Source organism: Chiloscyllium plagiosum, unplaced genomic scaffold (genome assembly GCF_037043375.1).
Source record: "Chiloscyllium plagiosum isolate Xiang-an unplaced genomic scaffold, Cpla_swu_hap1 HiC_scaffold_3, whole genome shotgun sequence".
Classification (NCBI taxonomy): domain Eukaryota; kingdom Metazoa; phylum Chordata; class Chondrichthyes; order Orectolobiformes; family Hemiscylliidae; genus Chiloscyllium; species Chiloscyllium plagiosum.
This window is the reverse complement of record NW_028270141.1, coordinates 66,616,531-66,630,737: the sequence shown is the minus strand read 5'-3', so window position 1 is coordinate 66,630,737 and position 14,207 is coordinate 66,616,531. Positions and strand designations below refer to the sequence as shown.

The 14,207-nt window shown below is 38.6% G+C and overlaps 1 protein-coding gene across 3 annotated transcripts in view; it reads right to left on the bottom strand.

Moving 5' to 3' along the window:
• The window catches only part of eva1aa (eva-1 homolog A, regulator of programmed cell death a), a 374,680-nt gene extending 361,417 nt beyond the window's left edge, over positions 1-13,263 (bottom strand). For 2 of the 3 annotated variants that reach the window (XM_043683056.2, XM_043683074.2), the window contains exon 1: positions 13,001-13,263. In XM_043683056.2, coding sequence (XP_043538991.1) covers positions 13,001-13,106 — 106 coding nt within the window. In that variant the 5' untranslated portion in view covers positions 13,107-13,263. The remainder of the gene's footprint in view (positions 1-13,000) is intronic. The other variant, XM_043683068.2, reaches the window with a different exon arrangement.
• Positions 13,264-14,207: the final 944 nt, after the last annotated feature.

Below are 14,207 nucleotides of genomic sequence, written 5' to 3'. Positions count from 1 at the left end.
ATCTCTTCCACTTCCCGCTCCTCCGCCCTTGAGCCCCGCCCCTCCAACTGCCACCAGGACAGAACCCCACTGGTCCTCACCTACCACCCCACCAATCTCCACGTACAGCGCATCATCCGCCGTCATTTCCGCTACCTCCAAACGGACCCCACCACCAAGGATATATTGCCCTCCCCTCCCCTATCAGCATTCCGTAAAGACCACTCCCTCCGTGACTCCCTCGTCAGATCCACACCCCCCACCAACCCAACCTCCACTCCCGGCACCTTCCCCTGCAACCGCAGGAGGTGCAAGACTTGCGCCCACACCTCCCCCCAAGGCCCCAAAGGAAACTTCCATATCCGCCACAGATTCACCTGCACCTCCACACACATCATCTATTGCATCCTCTGCACCCGATGTGGCCTCCTCTATATTGGGGAGACAGGCCGGCTACTTGCGGAGCGTTTCAGAGAACACCTCTGGGACACCCGGACCAACCAACCCAACCACCCTGTAGTTCAACATTTCAATTCCCCCTCCCACTCCACCAAGGATATGCAGGTCTTTGGACTCCTCCATCGTCAGACCACAACAAAACGACGGTTGGAGGAAGAACACCTCATCTTCCGCCTAGGAACCCTCCAACCACAAGGGATGAACTCGGATTTCACCAGTTTCCTCATTTCCCCTCCCCCCACCCTGTCTCAGTCAAATCCATCGAATTCAGCACCGCCTTCCTAACTTGCAATCTTCTTCCCGACCTCTCCGCCCCCACCCCAGTCTGACCTATCACCCTCACCTTGACCTCTTTCCACCTATCACATTTCCGACGCCCCTCCCCCAAGTCCCTCCTCCCTACCTTTTATCTTAGCCTGTGGACAAACTTTCCCCATTCCTGCACATACACTGACACAGGTAAATACATGATAAATGATAACACCCTGAAAAACACAGGACCAGAGGGATCTTGGTGTGCATGTACATTGGACCTTTAAAGGAATCAGGACAAGGAGATTAAAGTGGTTAAGAAGGCATATGGTATTTATGAGGCACAAAGTATAAGAGTGAGGAGGTTACGTTAGACTGTACAAAAAGTTGGTTAGGTCACAGCTAGTGTACTGTGTGCAGTTCTGGAATCCAATTTATAGGGGGGAATTATATAACACTCGAGAAAGGGTGCACAGGAAATTTACCAGGACGTTGCGTAGGTTGGAGAGTTTCAGTTACGAAGTGAGATTGGACAGACTGCAGTTGGTTTCCTCAGAGCAGCTCAGATTGAGAGGGGACATGACTGACATGAATAAAATTACAAAAATAATTTATAAGAAAATGCATTTCCCCTTGATGAAGAGATCAATGACTGGAGTCATAGATTCAAAGTAAGGAGTAGAAGGTTAAGAAGACATGAAAAAAAGTGTTTACCTACAAGGTGCGAAAAATCTGGAACTCCCTACCTTTCTAAGAGTAGGAGAGGCACAAACCTTCATAACATTTAAAAAATATTTCAATCTGCACTTGAGATGCCAAAGCATATTAGGCTATGGGCAAAGTGCTGGAAAATGGGGTTAGAATACTTAGGTCACTGTTTTCCAGCAGCGCAGGTGCGATAGGGATCTACAGTCTCGAAAAAGACCTACAACTCATTGATTTGATGATCCTGAAGCTGTATCTTCCTGAACTCCTAATAAGGCTCTTTAACTCATTTTGAACTGTAACATTCCTTTATGTATACCTGTATATCGTAATTTTTCAAATGTAACTCTCTAGTGTAATGTCAAAGACCTCTCCCTTCACATACATTCTGGACTGATATTAACTCTGACATCAGTAACAGATGTGTCTTCAGTTACATAATGACTTAATCAAATTGCCTTATACTTCTTATTGCAGTTTGCTTTAGTAATTATTTGTTGTATCGGTACATTAAAGTTACATAATTTTGTATTGGCCAACATTTATCATTTTTTGACCATTTCAAATACATTCAGCTGGTCTATTTTACTACAAAAGCGGATTATTTTGCATTTCTCCATATTGTACTGGTCTGCCACCTTCTTGCTCACTCACTTAACTTTTTGCATCCTTTTACAGCCTGTTTGTGTCATAGCTTACTTTCCCATCTAAAATTGTATTATCAGTAGATTTGCATTACACTCCATCCCTTCATCCAAGTCTTTGATATTGATTGTGAACAGCTATGGCATGAACCCTGATCCTCATGATAGCCTCAATGGCCTATTTGTACCTACTCTTTATCCTCAATCCTAAAAGCACTGCTTGTACAGCACTTGGTTAAATGCTCTTTCAAGTATTACAACCGTGCGCAAATACAATGCATCCACTACTTAACCCTTAGTCATTGCATCCTCAAAACTTCTAACAGATTTGTCAAACACTATTTTCCTTACATAAATTAGCTGATTCTGCTCAATCATGCTTTGATTTTCTGGGTGTTATCACTTTATTCAGTCCAATCTTTTACGTGATTATTGATGTTATGTTGACCAGCCTACTGTCTCTTCCTTCTTCCTTATCTCTCAGGCTTACATTTCCTTGTATCCTGATCTACCAGACAAGTTTTACAACAACGAAACTCCATCTTTGAGCATGTATTTAACTTCTGAATTACCTGATTCCTCCAAGCTCTCATATTTAACACATTCCAAATCAAACAGAAGCCATTTCTTTTGACAGTTCGTAAGGAAACACAGTTAGGAGTTTGTGTCTCAATGTTAGAGTATGGGTTATGCCACTGAATTGTTCTACAGCTATTTCTAAAGTCTATTTAAACCCAATCCTGCTAAAAGCAATAGCATAGCAGTTTATATGGTTGAGGGTTAAGACATTAAAACAATTAAAATAATAACTCAGGATGTTTAGAACATTACTAAATTTAAAAGGCCCCAGTTAAATAGCTTGAATAGCGTTTGAATTTGATTTATAATGGGTAAGAAATGACAAATCATTTGTACCATATTATGATCAATATTGTACTACCCCTAAATACATTAGAATATCCTCCAGCCTTTCACATGATACTTATTCATCAATTCAGCCATTACATAAAGTGAAAGGAATAAATAAAGAATTATTGATTTCAACAAAATTTTCAAATAAATCAGTCATTTTATGGCTGTTAGTCAGTTTTAAGGCTCAGATAACAATCAGAAATTAATCCAAGTTTTAGACAGATATGTGACCATATTCACTGGATTACTTACTTTTAATTCCTCATTAGAACGCTTGTTACACTTTTTCCAAAATCATTATTTTCAATATCTCATCACAAATTAAAAACAAAGGTTGTCACAGGATGCTTCTCACCTAATTTGTTCTTATCCAAAAATATAAGCCCAAAGTATATCGATATTAACATGTTAAAATTATTCAGTATAATATGATTGCAACTAGTGGTTTCAATTTTACTTTTATCTGAGAGAATTTGAAGGAATTCTAATGTTATGGTAAATGATTTTATTTGGTTATTCAGCTCTCACTGAAGATGCCATTGAATATGCATTACAAATATTCTTCACAACATCCTTCATAGGTAAGCATGTTGAAAGAGTAGACTTGAGCTCAACAGTTTGTTACAAATATGCTGCACATGTGGGTTCCCAGTCTCATTTATATGAATAGCGAATACTAGACAAAAGTCAGGTACTTCCTTAGTGAGTAGGAGAAGAAATAAAAAGATTGTTCACTCTAAGTTATGGATTGGAGCAGCGCTTCGAAAGCTAGTGCCTCCAAATAAACCTGGTGGACTATAGCCTGGTGTGGTGTGATTTTTAACTAAGTTATGGAGTTACAGAATGACACAGTTCCCTATAGGAATACATTAACTTGGATACTATATAGCAAAATGGTTACAATTTTCTGCTTTATGAGTTCCTGATATTGGTCACATTACAAGGAAGGTGTGAACCCAAGGACAGTATTTTGTCAGTAGACTGAAAAGAAAGAAAGATATCAAAATGATTATCATTTTGCATACCTCTCATTCAGCCCTAAGGTACAGTCATGGTGTGGCAATGGTGTTTAAGCACACAGCCTGCCCAAAGCATAGTTCACAACTGTACAGATCGTAGCTTCAAGTTTATAAGGGCAAAATAAATACATAAACTGGATTGAATGATGCTTGAAAATTCATTCCAAACCATTGAAAAGATGAAAAAGTACTGTTGAGGCTGATGTATCTGTTCAACCAGGAAGGCCAAAAATAAGGATAGGAAGGAAAATATTCTTTTTTTTAGAAGTTACAAAATATTTCAATTTAAAAGTCACTACCTAGCACCAAGTTAACAGAATTCTGTACAGATGGTAAATTATTAACAATTAGATTAGCATTTTTTGCTGCCTTTCTTCCTTCATATTAGGACCATTATATTGGATTAAATAAATTTGTTCATGTTTCTTCGGTTTGAATTTACTAATGCTGTGGTTGCGGGTTTATACAATGTCTATTTAATAAAGCACGCCATTATTTCAAGTGAACAAATTATTTAATAACTTCAAGACATGGTTATACTGCATTTCCTTCCCCTCATTACTTTGTGGCTTCACCTGGCTATGTATCCAGATGCCAATCAATACAATCAATTTACAAAGTTGTTTCAATCCATCCAAATCCAAGTGCTCCATGCTTTGTACCAATCTTGCTTTATCTTTCATTTTTAGCTACAAAGGCAATCTTTATTTTCCACAACATTGGGAAAATACTCAAACTACATCTTTCTTAGTTCCAAAGGAGTTAAGCCCACACTAGCATGTCGAACTCAATTTGAGTTTTCTCCATTCACATAATTCATCAAAATGTCTTTGTGCAACATGCAGTATCAATTAAACTATTTCCTGTTCGACTTATGAGCATGTTTTTCAAAAACAATGTATGTTTATGATTTGATCACTTCAGTTCCACTCATTGATTCTTTGTAGATCTAGTGAAATCTTGACTTATATTCTTTAAGGTAAAAAGGTAAAAACAATGACTGCTGATGCTGGAAACCAGATTCTGGATTAGTGGTGCTGGAAAAGCACAGCAGTTCAGGCAGCATCCGAGGAGCAGTAAAATCGATGTTTCGGGTATCCCTGATGAAGGGCTTTTGCCTGATACGTCGATTTTACTGCTCCTCAGATGCTGTCTGAACTGCTGTGCTTTTCCAGCACCACTAATCCAGAATTATATTCTTTATGCATTTATAAATGATTCTGCTCAAGACACTTACTCGATAAACTGGAAATTCTGGAATACTGAGTGTAGTTTCAATATCACATAATGGAAATAATACTGAAGCCACATAAATGTACAAAATGGATTAACTCACTTGATCCAAGCAGAAGAACAACTACAATGACAGGTTTTAAAAATAGAGGTTGAAATTAAGCAACAAGAGATTAAGGGAAATCAAACTGATATTTACCTTTTCAAATCATCTCAATTTCTAAGTTTGTTTCTCCTGATTACTGATTTTGTAAGAACCTATATTTGGATTAACAGCAAAAGCATAATATGTAAAACTTACAAAGTGCTACTAAAATACAGAACGCATTACAAGAGACCATCGACGCAGAGTCATTCACAACGATTGATAATCCATTTGGAGAAAATAATCAAAGAGCAGAGAAACTGGGTACAATAGATAACAGAAATAGGTGGTTACCATATGCTCCATCAATGGGAGAGATGGTGGTATAATGGTAGCCACACTGGACTAGTACCCCAGCAACCTTCGATTCCTACCATGCAGATGGTAAAATTTGAATTCACTAAAATTCTGTAGTTAAAAATTAACGGAATGATGACTGTGTAAAAATCCTTCTGATTCACTAATGCCCTTTAGGAAAGGAAATTTGCTGTCCTTACCTGGTCAACCCTATGTGTAATTGCAGACCAACAGCAACATGCTTAACTGTGAACTGCCCTCTGAATTGGCCTAGCAAACCACAGGATAATTAGGAATGGGCAACAAATGCTGGCACAGGCAATAATGTTCACATCCTACGAATGGAAAAAATTCAATTGACTTTTATGTCAATTTCACTTTCTTGCCAGATCCCAACATCCCTTTATTTCTTTACTGTCCAAGGATATATTAATCCTACTCTTAAATACAGCCAGCTCTTGAGCTGCAAACAGGTTTCATGCTAGAGTCCATTCGCATGTCAGAGCACAACTCAGGACAATGGAAAGCAGTTTTTTGTAAGAACAGGAAACGTTCATTTATCAAGTCTTGAAAATTACAACCACACGTTGGAACACATGCATAAGTGCAAGCGTTCAAAGTCAAGCGTCTATAAATCGAGAAGCTTCTGTACACTAAATAACAAAGCACACAGAGTCTTCTAAAGCAGACATTCCAAAAATTCACAACTCTCTAGGTGGAGAAACGTCTCAACTCTGAAGCTATCACCTACATGGCTTCAGGTAAGAGAAACATTATTTCAGCATCTACCATATCAAATCCTAACAATTTTATATGATTCAATTCATCTCTCATTTATCTAAACTGAGTAGCTCAATATGTGATATTTCCAATATGAAACTGAAATGTGTATGTCAAAGGACCATTCAGCCTTTGGAGCCTTTTCCACCGTGCAGTGAAGATCATAAGTGATCAATATCTTAATTCTATATAACATTGTGGCTCCATATGCTATAAAACTCTTTTGAGAGCAAATTATAATCATTGAAATCACAGGTTTCAGATCTGTTATGACATAACATTAACAGGAAACATGCTAATTACAAGTAACCAGGCTATACAACATGTGAATTAAACAAAGAACTGCAAGTGCTGGAAATCTGAAACAAAACTATAATTGTTGGAGAAATTCAACAAACCTGGCAACATCTGTGGTCAGAAGATGTGACCAGTAGTCATTGTATAGTCTATCTTGCAGCATGTAGTATAAGGGAGCTGCAGCTGCATATTCTTATAACTATAGTTTGCTGAGTCTTTGCAGTTAATGTCTGCATAGTGGACCTACAATATATCTTCAAATATGCAGAATCCATGTCTGGTTTATCCATTTTGGTGTGAGGTTGGCAAATAGAACTACAACAGCATCTGGAACTTGTGTGAGAGGATATCAAACTTCTAGCTCTTTGTGTAAAAATTGTTTCCCAATTTCTCTACTTAATGGCCTGGCTTTGATTTTAAGTTATGTTCTCTTGTCCCAAACTCCCCACCTGCAGGAATAGTTTCTAATTACTCCATAAATTGATTGCAAAATCCTAAAAGTTTCAGATCAAATCTCCTTTTAACCTTATATATTCCAGGGTATACAAGTCTAGATTATGTAACCTGTCTTCAATTTAATCACATCCTGATAAATCTGAAACAAAATTATCGATACTGTTAGTAATGAAACTGCAGGATTATTGTAAATAAAACAAATTTTCTTTACAGAAGGAAATTCCTTATCTTTACCTAGACTTCCCTATTGTGACTCCAGACTACCAGTAACTATGCTCGATTCTGAAATACCCTCAAATAGCCTAGCAGCCACTGTCCCAAGGACAGTTAAGAATAAGCAGCAATTGCTGGCCTTATAAGTGACAAAAAGCAATGTGTGTGTTCCAGTACATAAAAGCTGTATAATTCTCTATGAAGGAACAATACCACATGACCAAAGTGAAGAGTTCCATTGTAATTTCTGGACCCAACCCACTACCCATTGCCTCAATTTTATTTTTTTATCCATTCATTTATTTCCTGGCATCACAATCCAGGCCTTTTATTATTACCCAACATTTATTACCCAAAGGCAGTTAAGTGTCAACCACATTCTTATGGATCTGGAGCCACGTGTAGACCAGACCAGATAAGGTAGTTTCCTTCCCTCAACTACATGAGTGAACCAGATGGGTTTTTCTGACAATTGACATCTGCTGTTCACACAGAAAACCAAACTCCAGGCTCATAGCTCAGCCTTCCTCAATTCTCAGCCTCCTGAGAATCCAGTTTCTCCGAATGAAATTTGTATTTGCTGCGGAAGTGGACCAAGTCTCTCTATGTGTTAACTTCATACTGCTGCACTTTCATCGACATGAAAAGGAATTCTGCAACTCCTGCCTGCTAGCTGGACTACCTAATTCTGAGTTGCTACACGTATGCACACTGACTGGACATCAACTTTTTGGAATCTGACATTCACGTGAATTAGTATTTGGTTTAAAATTATTCTGAATTATAAACTCTTTCCTTTTTTTCTTCCTTAAATGTTTGTGTGTGCATGCATGCATGTGTGCATTTCAACAACCATTCCCTGGGCTTGAATGCAGGACTAAACTATACTTCCAGATTGTTGCCAGTCACTTTAAAATTGGATGTCCCAAACAGAAGATTTGGGGAGAAATAACCATAGACTGTTCCAAAAGGATGAAAAAAAAAACTTTAAACACATCTGCTTTTGGAGGTAAGGAGACTAAAAGCCTTTCTCCCTTGTTTAAAGCAGCAGTTATGGTTTTCTTTAAACAGAAGGATATACTTGCATTAAAAGCAGTTAAGAGACTATTCATTCAACTGATCCCTCAGATGAAGAGGTTATCCGATGAGGAAAGGTTGAGCAAGTTGAATTGCTCATTGGAATTTAGAGGTATGAGATGTGGTCTTATTGAAATCTGAAAGATTCTGAGGGGACTTGACAGAGTGAACAAAAGATGGGAGAGAATGAAATTAGGGGATACACTTTAAAAATTGTGGGTCTCACATTTAACATAAAGAGGTGGATAATTTTATTTCTCAGAGGGTCATCAACCTGTTGAATCCTCTTCTCAAGTGCAGTACAAATGGATGTATTACATAATATACTTCTGTACATGATTCACAGTGCAGCAACAGTACACCAATAATGGAGGGAGCAGGGTTTTAAATGATGCAGTCCCAAACAATTGGGTTGATGTGTCCTGAATGGTATTCAGTCTCTTGAGCATTATCAAAGATTTACTCATCTAGGCAAGTACAGACAATTGCATCACACATCAGATTTGTGCCTTGCAGATGGTGAGAAAGCAAAGGACGCCAAGGGGAGAGTTACCCTCTGCCAAATACTCAGCCTTTAACCTGCCCTTGTAACAATAGAGCTGTTTCAATGGTCCAAGTAAACATCATGCCAACAATAATTTGTATTAATAATTCAGATCTTGGTGTACAGGAGACAATTTTGAAATTTGTAGATAATTCAAAACTTAGGAGCATTATAAAATATACAGCAGTACATTTACAGAACTTTAAAAGTATACAGACCAAGTGGTGGCGTGAACAGATAGGTGGCTGAAGAATTCAATGCAGAGAAGTGCAAGGCGATACATTTTGGTACAATGAACATGGAGATATAACATAAAATTAAGATGACTATTTTAAGGATGTGTATAAGCCATTATAAATGGCAGGACTGGTGGAAATGCCTAGTTAATAAAGCATGCAATTTTGTAAGCATTATTAATCGGGGCAGAGAACCAGAGAAGGACGTTATGGTGACATTGTACAATACAACAATTAGACCCCAGCTGGAATACAGAACCACACTTTAGGAAAGATAAATCCATATTAGAGGGAGTATAGAAGATCTTTCTGTAAATGGTTCCAAGAATTAAAAACTTCAGTTACATTGAAAGGTTGGAGAGGTTCAGATTGTTTTTCTTGGAGAGCAGAAGGCTAAGAGGAACTTTGATTAATGTTTTCAAAATCATGACTGGTCCAGACAGAGTAGATAGGAAGTAACCATAAAAGGATTGAAAATGAGAGAGCACAAATTTAAAGTAATTTTCAAAAGAAGCAAATGTGTTGTGTGAAAGAAAAAAAGTGTCTGGAAATGTAGTGGAGGCAGGTTCAATTGAGGCATCTAAGAGGGCATTAGATGATTATTTGAATTGAAACAATATACAAAGTGGGAGAATGGCACTAAAGTTCATTCAGACAGTCTGCGCAGATAATTGACCTCCTGCATCATGACAATTTTGAGATGCTCAAAAATGAAAGTTTACTTCTGGTAATTGCTAGAGCTGAAGAAAATTCTGCATTTGACTGAGGCATACTTCTGGATAGTCCCAACAGAACTAAAGAACTTAACTTAAAAGGTTGAAGTATCATAAGAGAATGCTTGAGGAAATAACTCTGTGTAGACCATACATAGTTATAAACCATATGAAGTTAATAATGTTTGATTTATTTAATTCTTTTATATAAAGTTTGTTTCACTAGAAAAATAATCTTTGGTTAAAAGTGATTAGATTTCAAATGTTAGCAGTTCCTAACCAAATGGCAATAGTAGATTGTAGCCAGATTAAGTGGATAAACCATACTTTGTCACTTTTCTTTCTAATGTTGTAGATGTACTGGAACAGCTTAGCCAAGAGCATGATTAGATCTGGAGCACATCTTCAGTTCATAGCTGTTGCTGCATTCAGCATGTTCAGTCTTTTCTTTATATCAAGGAACTGTCAAATTCTCTCAGGCACTCATTGTCCCAGGGGACCTTGACATTAAATCATCACTTTGATAACCTCCCATCTCTTACCAAGGCCTGTCTGAGTAGTCCCACCTATTCTAGGCCTCACTCACCAGAATTTGAGGGCAAACAATCACTGATGTATTCTCTTCCTCAGGTACAACCTAGCAGTAGACACTGGTTTCACTAGCGCTAATGACTATTGATCCTATGATGAGGCCAGCCTACCTTCCTGAATAAGGAAGCAGCTATTTAATTGGCTACTGCCAGTGAAATGTGACTGCAGATACCAACACATGACATAGCAGGACCCTCCCTACTGCTTTCAGCCCTGACCATGGGACACCTGCCACTTCTAAAAGATTTCCTTCCATTGTATTCCAAACTCTTCCTATCCATTTATTATCCAGAACCTATACCACATTATTTATTATCCTGGAATCTATACCTTCCTGTTTTATGGCAGTTGATTATAATCATCATAGAGGAAACAGGCCATTTGGCCCAACAAATCCACACTGACCCTGCGAAGAGTAACCCACCCAGACCCATTCCCCTACCGTATTACTCTACATTTATCCTGACTAACGCACTTAACCTACACATCCCTTAAAACTATGGACAACTTAGCATGGCCAATTCACCTAACCTGCACATCTTTGGATTTGTGGGAGGAAACCGGAGCACCTGGGAGAACGTTCAAACTCCACACAAACAGTCGCCAAGGTTGGAATCAAACCCGGGTTCCTGGCACTGTGAGGCAGCATTGCTAACCCCTGGGCCACCATGCTGCCCCATGTTCCCTCATTTAAAAACCTCCATGTCAAAACATCCCCAATAATTTGTACTTTATCATCTGAATACTAAGTTCATCTATTACAAGATTGGATCATTGTTTTCACAATTTTACTCTTATCAAGTCGATTGTCTATTTTGATCCATTCTATTAATGTTCAGCATTCCTGGGTCAGAAACAAAATAACTGACTTTGGGTAATAAAGTTATGTACAGAGAAAAACTCGAAATGCCTGCCTAAACAATGTACCCAAACCTTCTATCCTAGAACATCACCCCTGCTATACTTGTGTTTTCCCTTAGTTTCTGTCACATAAATTCTTCCCAGTGCCCAAAATCAAATGTGTTCTCACAGCCGAGAGAAGCAGTGGGCTTTTCACTTCACTATTTTGGACTAGATTCAAATCCCGGTTTCAGTGGTGAATGTACACTTTCTACTTATGCCTTATAATTTCCTTTCTGGAAATCATTATCCCAGATTTACATTGAACACTTCAGCTTTTTCCCCTTTCCACCACTGTCTGGTGTTAAATCGAAGATGTACAAATCCTTTTTCAAATTTAGTATCAAAAACTGTGTTTAAATTCGATTTATAAACAGTGAGTATGTAGATCCCTGTGGTAATCTTGCAAAGAGAGCTTGTTGAACAATTTGTTTTTATTATGGTCTGATTAAAGGCAAATGGCAATCTTCACACGAGCACACAACTGAAGTGGTCATTCAAATAAACAACAGCCAATTAGCAGATAGGTGGCAATGGATGGTTTATATTTTAAACGACTTGTTGTTAAATTCAACTTCACTCACTGCAAGACAGCTCAAGAGATCCACAACAGCTAGATTGTGAAAAATAGCAAATCTGGCTAATATCTTTTCGGGGTTTGAGTTTTGTTACTATCCTGAATATAGCCTTTTTTCGCTTTATACAGTTTACCATTAGAATGTAAATATGGGAGGGAAAGAGGAGGAACGGGATTCGTTTCATCCTCAGAATACTGAAAAAATACAGTAAAGCAAAACTGAAATAGCTTGTGGGATACGCTTTTCGAATGAATCATCCAGGAGGCTGCGAATCCTGCTAGGTTTCTCCAGCTCTTTTTTTTCATCCGGTACTCTTGTTATTTCTAATGCAGAGATTGGCTCATTAAAGTTATTCAAAACTAAATCAAAAACATCACGTACCTTGTAGTATTAATTCAAGTATTCCGGCTAACAAATACAATATTTCAAATCATGTTCTGGTAAGCTTTGCCAACATTTTCCAACTACCTAGTTACACATTTTGTAACTACGTTTGACCAGCAACAAAATAATAAGAATGAAGAGTTGTTATTCATTTCGAGTCCGTCACAAGTGTAGGAAGACAGACACTTTGGAAGGACCCCGGAATTGAGCTGAAGACACTTTCGAAGCGAACAGCTGAATTATGAGATGTAAATTACCCTCTTCCTTAAGGACGTGCATCTTTACGCTCTGTTGTTTGTCTTTTTCAAAGAAAATGTTACCATGGTTTTTAGATTTACTTAAGACATCTATTAAAATAAATGTAGGAAATAGACGACTTCATGATTCCTAATGCTTAAACTACAAGTAGAAATTTACTATCAGCAAGATCATTTCAATTAAAAATCTATTTGAAGGGGACGTTGATGATTTACAGTTCGCGACATTTTCAACTGAACTTCATTTTTAAAAAAAAAGTGTTTAAAATTCAATGTACTATCTAACTGATTCTCCCACATTTATCTGTTCTTGGTCAGTCATCACCTACCGGAAAAGTCCGAAGAAGTTTTAGCAAAACTGCTCAGCCAAACCAGACCCATCACTCTTAGTAAGATCGCGTCCAAACGTGAGGAACGTATATCTGGGAGAAACATCCTTGAATCAATCGCAATTTGTTTTCTACCCTCACGTTCCTGTTCTTTTGTCAGTTATTCATTCCAGAAAGTCGTGTTTCGAATCTGGTATTTCACTGTTGTGCCTGCAAGTCCCATTGCTGGAACACAGTTCGGCGGTGAGTGCTCGGGGCGTGGAGAGAAAGTAAAAGGCGAGTAGCGCAGCTCAGTGACTTCAAGTGAAACTACTAGGCTTCCACCTGAGACAGCAACTTCCCGGCAGGTCCTAAAGCCCCTCCTTTTAACACCTCTTCAGGATTTGCTACTGTGCAACTTTTCAAATTAGTGTTCTACCTTAACTACTTTAATTAGTTTAGGTTTTTAAAACTCCTTATATCTAATACTACGACTTTATTCACTCTTCAAGATACAGATGTCCTCCTTCAGCATAATCTTTTACACGGCAAGTACATTTATATTAATACAGACTAGTTGATAGAATGAGCAGACAGCTGGCAGATGAAGGTTAATCAGATGCAAAGATGGAAAGACAATATAAAACAAAAGATACAACTCTAAAGGTACATATGGGCATAATTCATTGTACATGGCAGGACTAGTTGAGAGCAGTTAATACAGCATACAGTATCATAAACTTTATTTAATAGGAGCAGAGAGTACAAGGGCATGGAGGTTTGGTTTATCTGGCATTAGAGTTGAAACTTTATTGCTGGAACAGCACAGCAGGTCAGGCAGCATCCAGGGAACAGGAGATTCGACGTTTCGGCCACAGGCCCTTCTTCAGGAATGAGCAGAGAGTGTTCAGCAGGAGAAGATAAAAGGTAGGGAGGAGGGACTTGGAGGAGGGGCGTTGGAAATGTGATAGGTGGAAAGAGGTCAAGGTGAGGGTGATAGGTCGGAGTAGGATGGAGGCGGAGAGGTCAAGAAGAAGACTGCAGGTCAGGAAGGCGGTGCCGGGCTGGAGGGATCCGGCTGAGACAAGGTGGGGGGAGGGGGGATGAAGAAACTGGTGAAGTCCAAGTTCATCCCCTGCGGTTGGAGGGTTCCCAGTCGGAAGATAAGACGCTCCTCCTCCGACCGTCGGGTTGTTGTGGTTTGGCGGTGGATGAGTCCAATGACCTG